General features: G+C 42.0%; 1 protein-coding gene across 2 annotated transcripts; it reads right to left on the bottom strand.

The window, feature by feature from the left end:
• Positions 1 to 311: 311 nt before the first annotated feature.
• LOC135377914 (alanine--tRNA ligase, cytoplasmic-like) lies at positions 312 to 21202 on the bottom strand. 2 transcript variants are annotated; one of them, XM_064610671.1, is made up of 23 exons: positions 21117 to 21202; positions 19000 to 19157; positions 18676 to 18864; positions 18467 to 18612; positions 18178 to 18369; positions 17345 to 17489; positions 17139 to 17284; positions 16968 to 17076; positions 16837 to 16875; positions 16603 to 16714; positions 15717 to 15841; positions 15123 to 15276; positions 14715 to 14884; positions 14488 to 14604; positions 14263 to 14403; positions 12118 to 12258; positions 9445 to 9557; positions 7424 to 7532; positions 3161 to 3280; positions 2325 to 2444; positions 1917 to 2003; positions 1706 to 1819; positions 312 to 539 (listed from the first exon to the last, which is right to left on the bottom strand). In XM_064610671.1, the coding sequence occupies exons 2-23, from the start codon at positions 19135 to 19137 to the stop codon at positions 363 to 365; spliced, it is 2904 nt and encodes a 967-aa protein (XP_064466741.1). In that variant the 5' UTR covers positions 19138 to 19157; positions 21117 to 21202; the 3' UTR covers positions 312 to 362. The 2 variants fall into 2 exon arrangements, with proteins under 2 accessions (XP_064466741.1, XP_064466743.1); XM_064610673.1 differs by lacking the exon at positions 21117 to 21202 and adding an exon at positions 20608 to 20781.
• Between the last annotated feature and the right edge of the window lie 1454 nt (positions 21203 to 22656).

Raw genomic sequence — 22656 nt, 5'->3', positions numbered from 1 at the left:
TTGTAGTGGCGCTAGTGGGTTGGGTTGCGGACATTGAAGACGATGCGCGAGAGCTCGGCCTGGATCATTCTTCTGGCTGATTCGTCTGGAGACAGAGGATTCCCATTGACTGAATGACTGAATTACTGACATGAAAAGTGAGATTTTCTCCAAAAGGGTGTAACTAACAGAGAAGCGAAACACGAGATACCCGCGACGTGGTACCTTGTTTAGTGCTTTATGGTAGCTCATATTAGCCGACCAACATATGCCCCACCGTCAGGCAGATCGCTCGGTAACAGCACGCCACCCTCCAAGCAATCAGAAACAGGTATTTATCTTGTCCTTTAATGATCCAAATATTAGGATTTGTGGCCCTACATTCAAGACGATAGCTTGAGCTCAGCGAATCTTCTGGCTACCTCGAGAGCCTTGGGCAGACTTTGAACGTTGGTTCCTGAGGCTTGAGCAGAGTCATCCCGACCGCCACCTTTTCCTCCAATCACTTCAGTCACCTCTTTCACCCAGTCATTTGCAGACAATCCTTTTGATACAACCTCCTGAAAGCAAATAGAACTGTCAGCACAGTGATGGTCCAAACATGGTCACATGTCTTCTCTCAAATATAGAGTGTAAACAATCAGAAGTCATTTAACATTAGAACTCGAAGCAGCAAAGGACACGGACAAAGAAAAGAAGTTGATGCTAGGACTGCTTACTCACAACTAAAAGGAAAATTTTATTGTACCAAAGTGACATGCCCGATTGAAAATTTTTCTGATGCACTACCAGGAAGTTTTATGGACCATCAAAATATTCTGATGGCATCTAATGGACCATCAAATCCAACTTCATGCTTCCTGGTGGACCACCAGACCGCCTCGGTGGTGCCTAATGGGCTGCCAAATTTCTGTTTGTGATGTCTGGTGGACAACCAGATTGCATCTGATGGTGCTGGTGGGCTGCGCCTGCCACCTTCTCTCCTGGCTGCTCCGCCGCTTTGCACTTTTATCCGCGTGGATAGGACTAAGTAGTCCACAGGATTTTTAAAAGCGTGTTAAAAGCTCAAATGTACCATCCCATGATGACATAAAATAGGTGCGTTTTGTCACTCATTCTCGTCAATACAGTAACGCTTAACACAACCCCTTCGCAGTCGCTCACAACCTCTGTTCAAGGGAGTCAGCTAAGGGAATTGTAGTCTGCATTCTATCTTGACTGGTAATGAGAGGTGTAACAAGTAGGACCGACCAATTTTGGCACCTGGCCTTTCATTACTTCATCATTAAACCTATGTCCTTTCCACATGTGACAGAATCTGTATGGTCTTGCTTTGGGGATACACAACTGTTTGGCAACCATCAAGCCTAATGGGCCACCAAGTCTGGTGGGTTTTTGGAACCTGATGGCTTGATGGACCATTGGTTAATGGTTCATTAGAAAACTTTTCGGTTAGGACAACACAAGTGGGAGGGAGGGTAGGGGGAAAGCCCATCAAGTTACATCTTATCCCGCTACAGCATCTGAACAACATCCGCAAACAAGGCACCAAAAGCTGCTAGAAACCCTGAATCATATCAAGAAAATGTTCATTAAGATATTTCATCTCTTCACGCTCCAATTAACGGTGGTTTATTGTAATCTATTTAGCATATCATTGTATCTCAGAAGTCACTGCCATTTTGCTTGTGGTTTGAGAACACAAAAAACCTCATGCAGCACTTACCTTTGGTACTGAGCTCAGGCAGATTACTTTCCCTTTCTCAGAGTCACGACTAAAAAACATAGCAGGTGTGTTAGGCGTTTCAGTTCGCACCTGTTTCAGTGCAGCATCAAGGGCCTGTTTTGGAATGAGTTCAATGTTATCAGATGAATCACAACAAATATGATGACATCACCAATGGATGGCAACTATGAATTATCTCTTGCCCCCTTACCTTTGCATTGTCGCCAACTTCCAATTCATGCACAATATAGTCTGCATCTTTGTTCTCTTCAAGCAGCTTCTTGACATTCTCAATTGCCTAAAAATAAGACAGTAAATATATGTATAGAAATATTAATGCCAAATGCCACAAATCACAATTTAAATACTAGAGCAAAAATGAATCAGCTCTGACATGAATCCAAGTGAGACTAAGCACATGTCTAGCATATTCCACACATATGAACCATCAATCATTGCACTGCAGAAAAGGTCACCAGTTCTGTTTATTGGCTGACCTGATATGCACGCAAATTTATGTAAAACTTTATGTATTCCACAAAAATTATCGTTACAACCACTTTCAATGTTACTCGTAGAACAAGACCAGAAAGCAGTTTACAATTACACAAAATGTTACCATTTGCTGGGCCTGAGACTTGTGTGTTCTGTCCAGATCATCCAACTTCTTCTTGAGATTCTTTAGCTCTGTTCTCAGCTCATCCTTCTTCCAATAAGAAATGTTAGAAACCGAAATCTCCTGTAATAATTGACAATCTATCAGTGACACAGCATAAAAGAGACCTTGAATTGTGTCATGATTAGGGTCTGACTTTTTTGGGTTAAACCCAATTCGTTCTGATCATTACCCCCTGAACCAGACCAATTAGTGTTTCTCCCGCAGTTCCAATCACATATTTATTTATGGTAGTACCTCAAGGCGCCTCATTGGGGCATTACATGAGGGGGGTAAGCGAAGATAGAAGTTTCACAAGTAGAAAATAAATAACACGGAAATATTAAAGACACAGGAAATTGGCTAGTTCTCGCTTGAGTACAATGAAATCGTTAATTATGACAATTTTCTGAGGAAGACAGTTCCACTCGTTGGATGTCATATCACATATACTATTTTGTAGAAATCTCTACGCATGTCTGACATAAATATTGAGCACAACAATAAACTATGCGAAGCACATCTGATGTTACCACATGTGGTACTTAACTATAATTAATGAGGAATGCATGTTTGACTAATACATGCACCTTTAACTGCAGGCTACTTGCTGGACAGAAAAAAAGAGATAAGTCAATAACAGCTGAATGTATTAATAGCACACAATTTCACCCCGAATTAGAGATTTAAAAACACCACCCTATTTCTCACCCCCGAATCTGGGAAAGGCAATTAATCCTGAAAGGTCAGACCCTAGTTATGATCAACAATATATAGTTGCTTGTGATCAACTACTCAACCTCAGAGAGTTCCACAATTTGTTTGACAATTATCTTCCCCTGGAGAGGCTGAGTGGCTTCCTTGCAGATGATCCTGAGCTTCTCAAGTTCCGAATGAAAATGCTCCGCCTTTTTCAGTGCCTGCGTGGAAAGAACATGCCTTCGAAACCACAGATTTTTCTGTCTGTTTGTTTCTAACAAATAAGCTTCCATACTTTCGCTAACTGAATTAAACCAACAGGAGGTAGAGGGTAAAGGACATGGAGCAAAACTTCCCTGCGCATTTCGGCTAGGGTTGCTACCGTTAAATTCGCTGTGTGAGGCTGGGCATTGTCATGAAGAAGAGTGACCCTTCCAGACAACAGCAGGGTTGCCAGATTGGGCTATAAACCGCCAAATTGGGCTACTTTTTGTGACAGTTGGCGGGACGTTTTTCATTTTGGCTACTTGGCTATTTTTGGGCTATAACAGCGTTTCACGCCATGCGCTCGGACGACAGCACACGACCACACGACAACTGTCACCCCGGTCACCCCTCGTTTCTGCATTTGTGTCCCAGCACATAATAATGCACTGCCGTCCGTCGAGACTGAATAATGTAATGATCCTTTGCGCTCCCAGGTCAGACGTGCTAATGGGCAGCAGAATAGATATGAGCAGATACGAAGACACATATGTCGGAACCCTTTTTCGGAATTCGGTAATCCTGTGGCGGACACAGGTGGTGATACTGCAACGCAGCTTTTGTTCGTGTACAATCAGAATTTCGAAGTTCACAGGAACCAATTCCCGTGCGACTTTATTCTTCTTCTGAACTTGCTGAGTTTGAATAAGTTGCGCGAACTGGAGAGAGTACGTATAGTGCCTTGGGCTCGCTGGTGTTCCATTATTAAAAGCCCCAAAACTAATGCTGTTGGAATATTAAAGACTAACCGTGTACAGGTCTGTGCACAGTTTAGTAACTACGGCGCGCATATAAACGGTTGCTACAAGTAAAAATTTGCCGGGTCCGCGGCAATGCGAGTTGCTAACTTCAAGGTCAGGTTCCTCAGCTTCACGTTATAGCAACTCGCAATGTGGCGAGCATGGGAGCACCTGCGCAAAGCTGCCACTTGTATATGGGACCTGTACTTGATATCATGCTGCCTCCGGCTTGGAGTAGTTGAAAGTGACCTTTCACAAGTAAACAAAAAACGGTTGAGAGCATTAATTAGTTTAATTAGCAGAAAACGAGACTTTCGTGCAGCAGACTACCCTTTTTCAGGTTCTTCAGGTCATTAAACTATTTAATGCTCTCAACCGTTTTCTGTTTACTTGTGAATCGTTATCGGCGGAAACTTGCACATTGTTTTTTCACGTTCTACAAAGTGACCTTTATTTACATAAGCAATAAAGTTATAAGATATACGTGGTGCATCATATCTGATTCAACACATATTGTAGTTCTTATACACGCTGGTTGTTCCACTTTAGAACACCGGAAGAAAACATTTTCCAGCGACTTAACACAACACACATTTAATATTTGACTTTCGTATCCTATACAGGAGACTTCATCAGTCCACGGCATGGGACATTGCTGAAAAGAGTTTATGCCATCCGAATCATACCTGAGTAAGTTTACAAGTGAACTTATGTATCCATAATCCAGGAGAAGTTGCATGCCTCTATCTTATGCTGTATATTCTCCCGGTTTTGTGAACAGAGTAACGAAAACACTTTTGGCTATTTTTTCTTTTATGCGTTGACGTGAGTTGGCTATATTTGGGCTATTTTCTGAATCAGTTTTGGCGGGAGACCAGTTTGGCATCTGGCAACCCTGCATCCCAGGCCTTTTCTTGCGAATTGCGTCTCGCACGGTAACCTTTATCAATGTGTAGTAGTATTGGGAATTAATCATGACCCCTTGCTCCAAGAAGCCCACATGGATGACACCCCGTATGTCCCAGAAGACAGTTCCCATGGACTTCCCAGCAGACAGCTGTATCTTGCCTTTCTCTGGTGGCAGGAAAGCCTTATGTCGCCATTCCATGCTGCTTCTTTTTGTCTCTGGGGTGAAATGATGCGTCCAGGTGTCATCACATGCGATGACTGCTTGCAAAAATTCGGCCCCCTTGGATTGAAAGCGGTTCAGCAGCTGCTCAGAGACTGCCATGCATGCTCCCTTCTGGTCACAAGTAAGGTGTCCGGGAACCCATCTTGTAGATTTTGTGGAACAGTAAGTGCTCGTGAATGATTGTCTCCACACTGCAGACACTAACATTACGCTGGGCTGCAATGTCCCGAACTGTTACTCGACGTTTCTCGAGGATGGCTTGCTCGCGCTGCTGCGATGTTCACTGGCGTGACTGCAGTCACGCCAACGTCTGACGAACGTGTCCATGTGGTTCATTCGTTACCACATCCCGTCCTTCGCCAAGCTGTCTGCACCATTCGTACACACGTCCCCTTGACATCGTTTGTTCCCCATACTGTGACTGTAATCTTCGCAAAATCCCAGCTGGTTTGACGTTCTCCTTCGCAAGGAACTTGATTATGCATCGCCGTTCCACAGATACAGACACACTTCTCGCCGCCATGATAGCTACCGCTGCTGCACGTGCTGTTGACCCGAGAAGGACTGTTCTTCGTCCTCCAAAAGTTTTATTCAATTACATTTGCTCACTGATTTTTCTCAAGCAAAAGTCTCAGCCAACCTTGAACGACCCCTGTACTTCACACCCAGAGCTGTCTCTTGTCACCTTGTGTATTCATCTTTTTGCTTGTTTTTCTTTTTCACTCAAAACTGTTCTTTTACATGTTATCAACAGATTTTTACCCTGTTTTACAGCTTCTAGTATAACGCCACATATTTGGCATAATTTAGATACGTACTAGAGACATCGACATTGCGGTAGAGGCTGCACCCTGTAGAGCCAGAAAAAAAGGTTACTCTTATTTCTTCCTTCTTCATGCTTTTTAGTTTTAATGTAAAATACATTCTCAGGCTCACTTTGCTCAGTTTTGGCATACATGTATACTGTTCCATTTCATGCCAGTATGGACGATAGGAAACTACAAATGCGACTAACTGCTACTTCTGACCTGCTAATTGGCGAATGCCCACAAACACAGTACACTGATGGGAAACAACTTCGGCCGCCATTAATATCCTTCTGTTATCGTGAATGCCACATTGCTCCATGCAACATCGACAAAACCTTTTAGGTCACAAACACGGGACCTCTATTTGCTATTAGCTTTCTTCTATTCGATATTAACATTTTGAGCTACTATTCAAGGAAACTTATAATTAAAAAACGTTGCCGCAGGTGACGCGTGTCTTCCACACTTACCAAGGGGAACATTGTGTCTAGTCTAGCGTCAGGTCTACCAAGGGGAACATCATGTGTGTCATTAACATGTAATGTTGTTCCAGCCGCTCAGCTTATACATACGATCTCGAGGACAGTGTCTTTAGACTTGAATAGGTGGAGCCTGCATACCATAATGTATTACATTCTTGTCAATCACCACACCAAGAAACACAGGGCAGTTTTGGGAAGAGATGGAACTAACGACAGCATCTTTCCTTTACGAGCAACACGTGAAAAATATTGTGGCTTCACACATTGTTTTCCTAGTGTGTAGAGCTTCTTTTCAGTAGTCAATTGTTCATACCCTTCAGTGTTTTCAGAATTAATGTGTGCTTTCTAGCATGCTTTCCATACTATTCATTCATTGTTAGGAGGGATAGGGCTACAGCATGTCCAACAAAATGACTTACACTTGACTAGTTGACTCAATATTGGGGTGAAAGAACACCCTCCCCTTGTTCATATTTTGCTCACACAGGAAAATTTCAACATCTGCAATTCCTTCATTCAAAAACGATAACCACCCATGCATGTACATGTAATCATCTAAATAATCTCTCGCTTATTGTAAGTGATATTGCATGATGTGTGCGTACTTACCATTTGTACCAACGAATAAATGCTTGTGGAGCATGACCACATGATTAGCTGCATTGGTGTAGTGTAGATACTTGTGTGACAGCAGTGACATTCAATTACGACAGCATACATACATGTACATATGTGACAGTCATGACATTGGTTGAGCAAAACAACCTTATTCGAAATATTTTCTAGCACCATGCCACATAGAAAACTTAAATATTTACATTAGCGTTTCTCATTAATGCACATTTGTGACAATAAAAGGTAATGAAATAAAACCACAAGTGAAAAGAGGTGCACAAAAGGCTCCTTTAGTTTCATTGTGACATTCGTGAGACCATACCTTTGCAGCTTCTGGGCCTGTTAACGCGACAATGCGCCGAATTCCTTTAGCAATGGCCTCTTCGCTTGCAATCACAAAATCTCCTACATGCCCTGCACGTTTCAGATGGCTGCAAAGAAATTGTTTTCTTTGTGTTATAATTCAAGAATAGCAAGACAGACAAACTTCCTTGTGACTGGAAAATGTATTTTGTCTCGCCCACTTTCTCAATGTTTGCTTCTCATCTCCACACAGAAAGATGAATATCACACATCTAATTGGCTGGCAGTTTGAATGCTGAGCAAAAAAGTGCTAGCGGACTTCAAAAGCACCAGGTAAATATGTGCCCTTGCCAAATAGTGAATACCTTGGTTGGAATCTGGCACGAGAGTACAATCCAAAATCCCCATACAAATTTACCATTAATAAACAGTTTGGTAATGCATGAACCACTACGGACATCTGTGGGATAAACTACTAAAAGACTACACAAGGAACTACTACAAATGACACGAGAAAAACTACATCGTAGTCTCATATACAATACTTCACCATATGAAGTTATGTCAGAGTTAGTGTCACACATTAGTTGCATTCTCAAACTTGGACTTGACTTGTCCTAAGTATGTGATGGATATAATTTAGCAATAAAAATTATTATTGACATTCACTACTGGCTGCACGTATCATCATACGGGTGAATTGAGGTGCACTGTACCGTGTAGATGAAATTTTTTAAATTATGAAGTACTATCAGATACACATATGGAATGGAAGAGGGAGTTAATCTTGGTTCTTGCAATCTATGTACTACATGCAACACTCGGTAGAGGTTACCACAACGGCACCAAACACTATGATTAAAAACTCCCAAGCTGAGGTGGATAGTGCACTGAAAGACAATGTAATTACCAACATGAAGATCTTGGTGACTCACTTTGGTAACCAAAAATAATGTGTGCAGGCATCTTATTTGTTTATATGTATCTGCCATAAATTAAAGAACACACGTAGCATACACTAAGTCAAGTGAGCAAAGTAATTTTACAATCAATCTTTCTCTTATTAGTCATTTGCCCATCACATACTTGAATCATGCCAGCACAATGAATGTTGACTGTGTGTTGCATACAGAAATGTACACTGTCAGCTGAATATGAGAGAAAAAAAAAACAACTTATGAGACACATGGGATGCTGTCACGCTGGTTGAGGACAATCAGGAGCAACAAAGCGCATAAAACAACCAGTGATGCAATCATGATATATTGATACTTCATCATTTATTTAATAAGTTATAGTATAGATGAGTAATTCTCAATCAGGTAATAAGAAGAGGTCAGAAGTCACACCTTTAGAATAAACCCAGTCCTTTGTAACTTCAATATAAACTTGTAGAGATACGGACAGGCAGGTTTATAGTACATTACTTGCGTTATGTGGCAGACTAATAGGTGTTGTAAACTACTGACATGGGGGCCCCGCAAAGGGAGCAGACGCAACAGGAGGAGCAGAATGAGCGAAGTCCATCCAGGGTTTGACAGAAGAAAAAGCACGTAGGGCTTGTACACGGACATTCCTTCTGACGCCGCCGTAACGGGCGGACATGTTAGCCGATCTGTATCCTATTAACCTATCTAATCAAAGTTATAGTGAATAAAGCCGCTTACATAGGGGAAAAGTCGACACATATAAAGCAGATTCAAAATCTCCTCTTCTATCACCATCGCACACATGGCCTTTTAGGATCAGCACTCACAGTGCTTGTTCTGCATTCATCCCATTTTCCTTTGAGAACAGCAGTTATTATTTTGCAAAGATGTGACTTTGATGCAATGGGCTGTGTGAGTGTGTTATGTTGCTGTTTCACTGTCCATCTACCACATGGCAGAAGCAACCTGAATGTCATGCCACTTTTTAACAAAATGACAATCTAATGGTGGCTGTCACTCCTGAGCACCAAGATGTGCAAAAGCTGGATTTTGCAAAACTTGTTGTCCTGTTCTGTGCAATAAAAATGTTACTCAACAGTTGCTCACTTACGTTCCACCACAGAATTCCACAGACGTTACTGAGCCAGCGGGGCTAGTAGGGTCTGCCAAAAGGTCCTCCACTGGGATACCAACTGATACCACTCGTACTGGATCCGGGTATGTCTGCAGTGTAGCAAGAAAGATCTAGTGTGAATTGTCCAGTCTAATACTCTGAGCAAGAAGCGCACCAAGGAAGCATTAGCCATCCCCAAATAAACTGAAGGATTACAACAGTGTTTGCCCATACATTAATATGCAGTGTTTTATCCCTCCCCCATTATTATGCCCCCGAGAGAGACGAACACACAGTGTACCTCTTTCTAGGGGTTATTTTTCGTTTGAAGATTATTCCTCACTAGGATTATTCCTGGTTTATTATGTTTTAGTTCTATGCAACTGTCAGTAGTATTTCTAACTCATAAGTAGGGTTCCAGCTTTTCGGATTTTATTCAAAAAAATCTGAAAAAGATATGCCAGAAAAATTTTAAGCAATACAGATTTATTCAAAAAATTCCGTATTTGTGGGTTCCAGTAATCGAGAACTGAGCAAGAAACGCCATGCCTTGATAAGTAGTTTACTGGTTGAATTGTTTCTTTTGGTGTCAAGATTACCTCGCATCACCGGTTACCAACCCCTGCGACAAGGAACGGTGACTAACCAAATAATTTGGTTAAACCAAATCCAGCATGCAGCTGTCTTTTGAGAAGCATCCATGTAATACAGTGAACTTACGGTGAAATACGGTGCATTTGTGCAATACAGTGTAGTAAACAAGGAAACACAGACGGCATACAAATTGTCTTCATGAAAGGACAGCTTCAGGTTGCAACACTGACAGCATGATCAGACGCAAGCGAAAGCTGTCTAACGGTTATGTAGAGGAACACAAGGATATTGAGGTGTTCACTTAGCCAAGTGATCATGGCATATATGTTGTTGACAATGAGCATTTTGGGATGACAGCACATCATCCTTTTTGTGAATATGTCGTTTCACAGCTGTAACTTTTTCTCTGAACTTCGGATATTATCAGAGATATGAAAAGTAAACGACGAAAATCTCAGAATCCTCAGAACATAATAAACTCCGAAAACCCGGAACACTACCAATAAGGTACACAGTGATATAATTCCCATAAACAACCTTGCATTACTTAAATTCTTGTGAAGTGGAGAAGTGTGAATTTCCCCATGCCCCATGTCGATATGTGGTCCCCTCATGGTATGTCATCTTGTTTTAAGCACCGTGAAACATTTGCTAGAAATGGTGCACTAACCCATGGGTGCTGACTGTGGAGGAGCCACAGCCCATCCCAGAAATGTTTCCTAGGGGCCAGATTCCCCCCCAAGAAGTCTACCTATCCTGTATACAATTGGAACATTTCGAGGGATATCATAACATGCTCAACAAAGGCAGTGAGTACAAATACAAGGGGCGTTCAAGTCAAACCAGGACTTTCTGTCTCCTGACTGTACAAATGGCTCGCGCTACTTCTTTTTCGTCATTTTTCACACGCGACATGCCTCTGCGTTCAGCACGTGGTGGTCCAAAGTTTGTGCAAAACAGAAGACACGTGCTGGATAACATGGCCGACAATGAGGTGAGCACGCACATCGAACAGCGAATTGTCATGAAGTTTCTCGTGAATGAAGGCGTAAAGTCATCTGATATTCGTTGGGTCCAGATATCGTTGGGTCCAGAGGCAGCTGTCCGTGTTTGACCGGCAGAGAAGACTGGAAATCTCCCAAGAGCTGAGATACCGTTTCGACACGGAAGGACAGCCGTTCCTTGATCGGATCATCATGTGCAATGAAACGCGGGTGCACCATTTCACTCCTGAGTCAAAACGAACATCAAAACAGTGGAAGCATCCGGGCTCCCCAGCTCCCAAGAAGTTCCGAAGCACCCCCTCTGCGGGTAAGGTCATGGTCATGGTTTTCTGGGACAAGACTGGCGTTGTTCATGATGATTTTCTGCCCAGTGGTACCACCATCAATAGTGCATATTACTGCCAGGTTCTCAGGGATGTACATAAAGCGCTGAAGCGAAAGCGGCCGGGCCTCATCACCAAAGGAGTCCTCCTCCTACAGGACAATGCACGCCCGCATACCGCGCATCTCACGACACGCACCTTACAGGAACTTGGCTGGGAGTTGCTGCCACATCCCCTTTACAGTCTAGACCTCACCCCCAGCGATTTCCATCTCTTCGGGCCACTGAAGGCGTTCCTCGGGGGCCGCCACTTCAGCTGCGACGACGAGGTCAAGAATGCGGTTCGATCATGGCTGCTACGCGCCGGTAAGGCTTTCTATGCTGCTGGCATCCAAGCCCTCGTGAAACGCTGGGACAAGTGCATTAGTGCCCAGCTGGAGATTACGTCGAAAAATAAAACTAATTTCTCGCCTGTAAGTTCATTTTACTTTTGCGAAAAATGAAAAGTCCCGGTTTGACTTGAACACCCCTCGTAATATGCATAAATATTTCCCTGCATCAAAAGTCGTTATGATGTCTCATACAAAAAGTCAATGATTTCCTTTGCTTCTTTATCAGGCATATTTGTTGACTGATGTATATTTAGCATTGATGGTGGTGGTGGTGGTGGTGGTGGTGGTGGGAGCAACATTGCACCCTATGCCACACCCCTCGCGTGACAGATGGCAAACTTTCCTCCAATAAACTAACCTCGTTGAATACAGCACGAAGTCCTTGAATGGCTTTGGCAAGTGGAAGTGGAGAGTCCTTTGCATAGACTTCTTCATTCTTCGAGATAAGTTCATTAGCAGCTTGTTCAGCCTGCTTCACTTCACTTGGGGACATTGGTTTCTGAAAAACAATCCACCCTTTCATATCAAGTTATTCCGCGTAAATGTAAACTGCAATTATTTGCACCGATGTAAACCTGCGTTCCAAATTACAGTAAAGGGGGTAATAGACATAGAGTAGAAAACCAGCACTGCGAATACCAAAACTCATGCTGCTCGGACGTCACGGCAGGCATCACAGTCAGTAAGGAAGTAAGAGAGAGGTCACGTGCTTACGAATACCAATCGGAATGGCGGGAACTCTGATGTCAGGGCTTAACGAGTACGTGTGTTCAAGGGTTTATATCTCGCCAAGTAAGATACGCAGAAAAATAATTATTTTTTCCTCAATACTCTAGTGTGTAATACAGTGTGCACCTGATGTAATGAACCACACCAATCAAAGTGTCACAGCCCTGTTAAGGTCATTTCACCTCCATATCATAAGAGAATGCACCATTCAGATCTTGAATTCATGGACTACAAGACAGGTCTATACAGACATTTATAACTTTTGACTATTTCATGCAACCATAGTACATCCCATTTAAAACGTGAATCAAATTTGGATTGTGACAATATTTACGTTTCCTTTTTCTTCCTTTTAACGTACTGCGGTAATAAATGGCTTCACGACAAGCACAACTGCAATTGTTGCACTGGCAGGTGCATACACATTACTGTAGGCAACTGACATTGCAACTCATAAGAATTAAAATAATGTTTGTACCATCAATGTATGCCCCAAGAACTGGTCCTGTGACAAAAATTCACATTAAGGCCTCACGTTGAAACATTCTGAAGTGAAACATGCCAATGAAACACGCACAATTTTGGGAGTTCCTTTACAAGTCACTTTCCAAGCACCACATGGCAAAAGTTACACCTCCAAAGGAACACATCAGAAATGTCATCACAGCACATGTTAGTATCTGCTTGTGACATGTTGAAAGTCTGTGCTGATGAATTTGTGAAGCAATATGATAGTTTAAACATGTACAATGTTATCAACTTCATTTTTTACAATATTAGCTGTCCAATAGTAGAAACTGATTATTGATGATCAGCCACAATTGACTCTGTCTCTGAAATACAAGCACCAGAGGATCTTTAAACAGATTTTACGTTTTGGGTACTTACTACTTCCTCGAATCCTCGAATGGTACCCCTCTATGCACAATCTATATCACTGGTATTGACATGCGTTACGCTTTTGAAACATACATCACTATTAGTTTCTTATTTTATTGAATGTTGTGTACGTTCAAGTTTTACCGGCAGTTTCATCAGGCAAATGTCCACATGCAAGTTACTTGAGTGAAAAAAAAAAAAAAAAAGTAATGACAAAAAGTAATGACAATGCTACTTTCTTGTCAACACAAAAAGAGCAAATACTGAAGTGCAGTCTGTGAACAGTGGACTGTACCACCTTTCCCCCATAGATTTTCAGTTTAAATGTATGTTCTACATTATCACTATATGGTTCATCTCAACATGTAACAATCATTATGGGACAGTTCCGCTTGCTAGCAACAAACTGATGAGAAGCAGCAGTGTGGGGCTGTTGAGTCAAAGATATGAAAGTGACTAGCATAACCAATGACTGCTTAGTACATCATGTTTCACAGCAGTCACTCTTTTTCCAGGAAAGGCTTGTGGGATACACAGCATTTCACCATGAAATGTAGAGGAACATGACTTAAATAAGGCTGGAAGCTGCTGGGTTTAACTTGCCTTTACTGATCACTCTATGGATGAATTACCATTGACAGCTGAGTTGCCATTACAGTAGAACCTCTACACAGTGAACATGCATATAGTTAATACATGGATATAGTGAAGGAAACTTGCGGTCCCAGTGTGTTGAAACCCCAAGCATGAACTACTGATTTCGTGGTGATACTGGTATATAGTGAAATTTTGTAATGGTCTGACCAACTTCACCGTAAAAAGGTTCTACTGTACAACATATCTGGTCTGAGTAGAACCCTATACACACAGGTCTACGACAGAGGAAGAGCTGTACCTTGTTAGCAAAGTCAAACCGAAGTCGATCAGGTGCTACAAGAGAACCACGTTGGTCAGCTTCTGCTGTGAGTACTTTCCGAAGGGCAAAGTTTAGTATGTGGGTCCCAGTGTGGTTATTCATGACCAATTTACGACGAGCCTAAATACAATGAAGTACCATCCATGAGATTACAACAGCCATGAGTCAATAGCTGCACTGTTTGATACAAAGTGCCTAACATACCTCATCCACGAAGAGTTTCAGCTTGTCACCAACCTTCAAGGTGCCGATACTCAGCTTTCCGATATGGACAACAAAACCTCCTTGAATGTGTACTTCTGTGACAACAAATTCTACGTCCTACAAATGAAACATTTTAGATATGGTAAAGAAAGGCAGACAATGATGTACAGTATATGCTGTGAATCATGTGCATAGAGAACTTTCACTTCGAAGATAACATTACGTACATCACCAATTTCCGAAGTCATGAATCCAGTATCATAGATCTGCCCACCGGATTCAGCATAGAAATTTGTTCTATCCAGAATAATGCTGCATTGTTCACCAGCTTCGACACACTGCACAAACTGCTTCTTGTTCCGAAGTACAAGTACAGTACCAGAGCAAGCAGCGAATTCTGCAAGAGGAACATCGCATGCATCATGTTATGTGGTGTCGCATTTGAACATGATAGCATGTTACCAATGCTCATATTGTATCAGGCCATTTAATAAACACTACTTGTTACTAAACGTGAACAGGAACCACAATCCAGCTAACAACTGTTTACGTACTATGCAGTGGTCACCATTTATAGCCACATGTAACCTTTACTGTACTATGTGATACAGCATGAACAGAAAAAAAGTTATCACCATAGACAGCATGTTTCTCTGGGAGGGTGCAGGTATAGTTGTATTTGGGTAAGTCGTCAGTTGGTGGGATGCCTTTTGTCTGTAGTTCAGAAATAGTGTGCACATCCAACTTGAGACCATTGTCCACCTTCGCATCACTGGCCTGTGACGCCAGCTAGAATAGGAACACAAGTTTTTGACTATTGTTAAAAAATTTGATAAAATGGAGCAAGGCACATGAATGTCATTTACTAGTATTGCCGAATATAGAAGCATCCTATCACTGGAGGGCATTCTCACACTGAAGGTTAATACAGTTTCTAACATGCATCATATTTTGGTTAAATGTCCGGCTACAAGTTGGGAGTCCAGATATTTAGTGGCCATATTTTAAACATTACAATTATGTCTGCAGAAGGTATGCACTATTATTTCCATGAAAAAATCTATCTGTCTGGTATATAATAGGTATGTACACTTTTTATCTTTCTACCTCTGATGCTGGAGACACACACCTTCTCACTTGATTTGGGAAACAAACAGAACCCTCCCAAAATGAGTACTAACATGCGATCTGTGGCAAGCCCCACAGGTGAAGCAAGACAAATTAATTACCTGTGCAGCTGCTTTGGATTTTTCGTAGCCATCAAAATCGACAGCCAAACCCTTCTCTTCAACCATTAGCTGGGTAAGGTCGATCGGAAAACCATATGTATCATACAGCCGCCATGCAACATCACCTACAACAATAAAATTGTTAGGATAAATTGCGTACAAATTTCCTAGTGCCCAAATTGTTCCAGTAAGATGTCACATTTTTCTACCCTCAGTACCAATTTCAGTAACATAATCAAATTCTTTTCCCTCCCAAAAATGTTCGTTGTTGACAGTCACAATCCCAGCACATAATGGGAACTACGACATGACAGAGGACGTGAATTAGTTAACCGCCGAACGTCTCAAATACATGCAAGAGAATGCTTAGACAGCTTGTAAATGCACAAACATCTAGTAATCATGCATTCATGTGTGTGTGTGTGTGTACATGGCTGTGTGTGCAATGGTCCTCAAGACAGACTAGATGTTTTCTCAGTATCTTCACATGAAGTATTGCATTTGTGTGTTCGTGTTACAGGTTCTAGAACCTTGAAAACTGTAAGCTACGTGCAAGAAAAGAAATCCTATGCAATATATCAGTGCTGTCTAGAACAAAGAAGACCCTGAAGACTTATGATGCGCAAAGCTAGGATCAGATGATGTGCGGACAAACCATGCCAATTGCAGAGTATGCAACTCTATCCCTCTTTCAACATATGTAACATCCACAAGTATAACCTTTCATTTCATCTACAACAACCTCATCTACAGGTGCATTGATCTTATTTGTGCGCTACATTTATAATGTGTTACCCTATATTTACACCTCAGGTCAGAAATGAAACGTGAAAAAGTTATGCCATAGTAATACAAAAACTAATAAAAATGCATTGTAACATCATACCAGGAAGGGATTTTTGACCGCCTAGTTTTGCAACAGTCTTCTCAAGCAGGCGCCTTCCCCTCAACAAAGTTTTCAAAAATTGGCTTTCTTCTTCATTGATGATGTCCATGATCTTGAATGCAACAAAGAGCATGTTCAAAAATGCTTATGTCATCCAAAATTAACTCAAAAAGAGCCCAGTTATAGATAAACAATACTGCACAGCAAGAAGCAATGTTCACAAGGTATACTCACAGATTCAGGGTCTTTCCTTAGCTCTGGAAACACATCACCCTGTAAAAATACTGGCTCATTATGCATGCCCTATTTCTATAGTGAATATTGAGTTACATCGTTGCATCATTATGGACAAAAATAATGCCTACCAATATCTGCACTACAACTGGCACGAGGCTAGCGAACATGCCAGGAGCTGCATTCATCTTTTCCGTAGCATAGCGCACTGCCCTTCGGAGGATTCTTCTCAGCACATACCTGGATGTGCATCAGTGAGTCACAACCTTTACTGGCCAATAACAGAACAAGAAAGAACTTACCCTCTGCCCACATTGTCTGGTCGGCCACCATCTGAGAGTGCAATGGTAAGAGTTCTTGAATGATCTGCGAGTACTCGATATGCCATATCAATGCCATCCACGTCATCTTTACCCACAAGACCTTGATAAGGTCGCACACCCGTAGCCTGCATCAAAATGAACAGACTGGCTCACTCCCACCTTTTCTTATGTTCTAGCCGAATTACCTTCTGAATGGCTTCAAACAGCGGAACAAAGACGTCAGTATCATAGTTGGATGGTTTGTTTTGAATGACTGACACAAGGCGCTCAAAGCCCATTCCTGTGTCGACGTGCTGCTTTGGCAAGAGACGTAGAGTACCGTCACTTTCCCTGGACAACAAAAGAGTTACAGTCAAACACAGAGTATTCAGTGTCACACAATCAGCTATTGCTCATTTACTAGCAAACTTCATTGTGAGGCCCATTTACGGAATCTGCTTTAGACACTTCAATGAGGGCATGTCGTACAAATCAAGAAGAGAAATAAATGCGCTCACACCTCCAGTGAGAAGGCTAAGAGCATATTTACTAAACAACACACATAAAGCAAACCAAGATTAGGTAAAGTGAACGCTAAATTTGATACAGATTTTGAGAAGACAAACGGGACAGTCTTTCCATGTGATCCACACTTCAAGCACATGGATCGTCGCCACAAAGTCAAACATTTCTGCTGGCTGGTAGTAACAAGGTACAGCAGCCCACGTCATCCAAGGAAAGAACACTAACATGAGGCACATGTCTATCACATTTTTCGAAACCGTTATAGAAATCGACATTATCTTGCCATTTTTCTCCAGTCATTCAGTATGGCAATAAAGGGATGACTGAATTTCTAGTACTGTATACGATCATGCTGACCGCCTCCAACAGGCGCATAATTTACAAAGCACACGATAGGATGTACTGTGGAGTGTTACGATGGTTGAAGAAGCAGGTTAACTTCCCAAGGAAAGGCAAGGAAAAGCACCCCCCAATCGCGACAGTCAGAGTCTACGATTACAAATGCAGAGACTACCTGTTGTACTGGATGAACACAAGGTTCCAGATTTCTAAGACATCAGGAACATCTGCATTCACAAGATGTTGTGCATTTCGCCCTCCAATACGATCATAGTGCATTTCAGAGCAGGGGCCACATGGCCCTGTTTCACCCATCTCCCAGAAGTTGTCCTTCATGCTGCCTGGTAGAATTCTCTCTTCAGGAATACTATAATAAGAGGTAGTATTATCGTAAGATGCTCGTAAATTAGTTCTCGCAAAATTAGGATACTGCAACAACCAGTACACGTGCTAAGATAGCTCACCCCAAGCTCTTCCATATATCTTTGCATTCCAAGTCTGGCTTCAGCCCAGCCTCCTCATTGCCCCCAAAATATGTAACATACAGACGATCCGCCGAAAGCTTGTAGACCTCGGTGAGAAGCTCCCAAGCCCAGGTGCAAATTTCCTTCTGCATGTGAAATGAAGGGTGTTATTACAGTTATTTTCTGCAACATGCCAGTCTTACACTAACCTTGAAAAAGTCACCAAACGACCAGTTTCCCAACATTTCAAAAAATGTGTGATGGTAGACATCTTTGCCAACATCATCAAGATCATTATGTTTTCCACCAGCACGAATGCACTTCTGGGTGTCAACAACGCGCTTGTACTTTGCTGCATCACTGTTTGGATCAACAGTGCCTAAAAATATGGGTTTAAACTGGAAGGAAGCAAAACGGAAATAACAAACTTTCTCATACTAAAGCTTAAAGCTGTTATGCAGACACGGCTGAAGGCAAGTATTAGGAGCAATTCGTATTTCAACAGAGCCTCTTCATAAACCATGCAGCCTCACCTGGTTCATTCCAGCATTTGTAAAAAGGAGCGTAGGATCCTCATGTGGAATAACAGAGGATGATTTGACATATGTGTGCTCATACTTCTTCGCAAAGAAGTCTATGAACTGTTGCCTAACTTCAGCAGCTGAAGTCATTGTGACGTGCCCTAAATGAGCTAATGAAAAAGAGAGAGAGATTAAGTGAGCAGTAAGATTTTGTGCAAGCTATGGTAATTTAATAAGTGAACAAAAATTCTTTAGGGTCAATATGGCTATGCAGAGCACCTCACAACATTAGGAGGGAATAGGACTGTCTTTAGATATTAAGTTTGTGTAGTACAACACATCATCAAAAGTATCCACATAAAATCATTCTTGGCAGGTGCCTTGCAATATTTTGCTGCTGGAAATTTACTAGTGACCCAGTAAGACAGAAGAAACACCATAACTTCCACATTATGCTTCTTCCTTCTCTCTTGTGTTTCTTTCTTTCAGTTTCTCCACAAAATTTATGGTAAATCTCTTAAAGACCACCTTCTTATGCATACATGAAATTTATTTCCGTATTAAACTTCGTCTTGGTTGTTAACATACAGCATTTTTTGCCAAAACCACTGGCTGAGAACAACTAGAGGGTGCACATCATACTATTTACATGTATACAACTCACCTCAGACTTGGCAGCTCAGAAGCAATTTCCCTTAACTTAAATTAGAAATGGTTGCAGATACTACCCTTTCAAAGGACAACATGGTGCGGAACATAGACAAGACAACACAACACACAAAGGTGATTGTGTGTGTTGTGTCGTCTTGTTCGTGTTCTGCACCATGTCATCCCTTGACAGAAACCAACTCGCTTGCATCAGCGCTGTCATAAAAGGCCATCGCGCTGTTTATGGACAAGTCAATAAAACTGTATAGTCTTCGACTACTCTTTTGCTGAAGCAACAAAAGTACTTAACATTTCAGCCCATGGATTTGCATGGTATGTTCTTGATAAAAGTGACGATTTTCTCATTGTGAGCTTCACCTACATTTCACAACAGGCTGTGCCACAGGCAATACCTTTTAAGAGAAGCTAAAAATAGGCTGCTGCAGTTGGAAGGTTTGAGGAAGAAGCTAAACATATCATGAAGTATGTTATTTGATCACAATCCAATGCAAAAATTGAATAGCATGCTTGTCACATATTGTGCTACCTGTGGTCATAAGGTTTCAGACACAGAAGAAAATGGAAAATTTTGATGGTAATATGCATTTGATATGATGGAAGTGTGAGCTTCTGAAAAATGCAAACACAACGTCACGGATGTCTGCATTAGATAGTGAAGTTTTCAGTTAGGTGCAGTCCTTCCAGGTTTCCAACAGACATGTGTTAAAGTATTCAGTCTATGCATTACAACCACGCGTCGCATATGATATGCATCAGGAAGAGCAAGCTAAAAATGGGTTACGCGCTATCGAAAAATCACACAAAACCTTCATACCGCATTTGCAAAATAAGCTGATGCGGTAACTGAAATCGATAACAGGATACTGGGAAGCAACAATCAAGAGGTCACCGAAAAGGCTAGCACCTAAAAAGCATTTCACTATACATATTATGTGCCCGTTATTTACTTACATTACAAGCCCGGGTGTATAGACTTCTTCCTTGACAATGCCTCGTTAATCATCAGACTTATACGCAATATACAGATCATACTCGAGTGTTAGATAACAGTATTCCCAGTGCATATGGAAGCTCGCAGAGTAGAAGTCACAAAGGTAGGGATAACGGACCTCCGTTGCTCACTTGCACGGGACCGGTTTAAGTGACTCAAGGTAGCCCAGATTGAAACGTCAGCAGCTCTACACGCACCAACAGCATGCATATATCTTTACGCTTCGTATACATTACATTTCATAACACCAATACACAGAGATGCTTTTGCCGACGGTTGCTGTTTTATTATTTATTTCGAGTACTTGCGGGTCTCTACTTAGCACAATACTGACCACCTTTGATGCCAAATGGAATCTGAGCTTTATCCGCTTTATATGCACACACTCTTTACACATACCAATCTTCACTTGCGTGCTGACACACAAACACATATATATACACAGAAAAGTGCAACATGTCCAGCTTACATTTCTGTCAAGAACACTTTTCGGCTTGGAGGACTTGATGCAAGTACACACGCGGCTTACACACGATGCAACAACTGAGTGCCAAACAAGGTATATTTAAACAGGTAGCGCAACTCCCATAGGCCCCTGTGTCTTCAGAATGACGCCATGAAAGAGACGGTCAGCGCCATCCATCCGTTGCGCGGACTACTACGATTGTAAATAAATGACGTCAGAGACGACGTCACTAGTATGAATAATAAGTAGTGCATAATTAGCCATGCACGTTTATACTGGCCCACTTCGCTTGCCTTGTATTCCCTTTTCCGCGCCCAGTCAACAATACCAGACGAGAACACAGAAAAATAAAGCATATCATATTTAATGAATCATATCAATTCCAAATACATACAGTTATCACAGATTTTGACAACTCCAAACAGAAAGGCGTCTTGAGACCACAAAGAAATTAGAAAGGCTCACATAAGGCCCATTTCTCACCTGGACCTATACGTACATCTAGTGATTAGACGTTTGCATTTATTCAATGAGTGGCCGTTATAGGTCCATTGCAACAAAACACAACATCGTTGGTGCACAGTTGGTTCCTGCTAACACTCACACCATCATGGCCGCTCGTCCCATGACGAAATCTTTTTTTCGCGGGCCCAGCAACAGGAGATGCATTGTTGCATTCATATCTGTTCACATCTGTTAATCTTGGTCTACAGCACGGAGATGTGAAGGTCGCTTCCTGTTTAACCCAAAGAGTGTACGAACTCCGTATTACAATGCACGGACACACGGTACGGATACAGAGACACACGGATAAACACCCCCCAACTGTGTCACATGCGCAAAGGAGCAGGATACGGAAATTTACTGGAGTGGTAGATGATCTCGTATATATGCACGAGCGGGGTAACAGAAAGCTTTTTCTACATTGAAATTAAGAATAACCTATTAGTACACACACAAGCCAGGCCCATGTTGTAAAGTTTTTCTGTTTACAACCGTACTTCTACTGTCAACACCCAGGATCGCTCGCGCCTCATGCTGGTGGCCTTGCCGATGGGTCTGATTTGGTATTTTCGCTAGTTTTCGCTACCAGTTTAGATATACCTTGTGCCAAAGCCAAGCGGCCAAGCAAGCAGCCAAGCAAGCAGCCAAGGGCCAAGGCAAGGCAAGCGCTACAAGCTACCTACAAGCCAAGCACGAGCTCGCCACAGCCACACGAACTACTGGACTTTCTGAGCATGCGCTGTGCGTGGTGAATGCAAATAGCTTCAGTTTTGGTTTCGTTTTTCAAGACCAGTGAGCTTGTTGTGAATGTGCTCTTGTATCATTTAAACTGCACGAATATGCATTTGCAGAAGTGAAATTAAGTGATGTATACCAGGGATTTTGCCAGCAGCCCCCCCACATTGCTAATATCCTCTAAAGATCTGAAACATACCCAAAATACCTGCCAAAAAGGACAAACAAGCCTGAAAAGCGAGCATATATGGGCACAGGAACAGCCGTCGTTTCAAACGACTCTTTTCTCTTTTCTTTTTCTGTC

The sequence above is a fragment of the Ornithodoros turicata genome, chromosome 1 (assembly GCF_037126465.1).
Source record: "Ornithodoros turicata isolate Travis chromosome 1, ASM3712646v1, whole genome shotgun sequence".
NCBI classification, from domain to species: Eukaryota; Metazoa; Arthropoda; class Arachnida; order Ixodida; family Argasidae; genus Ornithodoros; species Ornithodoros turicata.
This window is presented reverse-complemented; position numbering and strand designations above follow the sequence as displayed.

Coding starts and splice junctions, on each gene's coding strand:
- LOC135377914 (XM_064610671.1), bottom strand. CDS start 19,137: ATGACTTCAGCTGCTGAAGTTAGGCAACAGTTCATAGACTTCTTTGCG. Junction 18,613..18,675: donor CGTTTGGTGACTTTTTCAAG/GTTAGTGTAAGA, acceptor TTTCACATGCAG/AAGGAAATTTGCACCTGGGC. Junction 1,820..1,916: donor AAGTTGGCGACAATGCAAAG/GTAAGGGGGCAA, acceptor ATTCCAAAACAG/GCCCTTGATGCTGCACTGAA.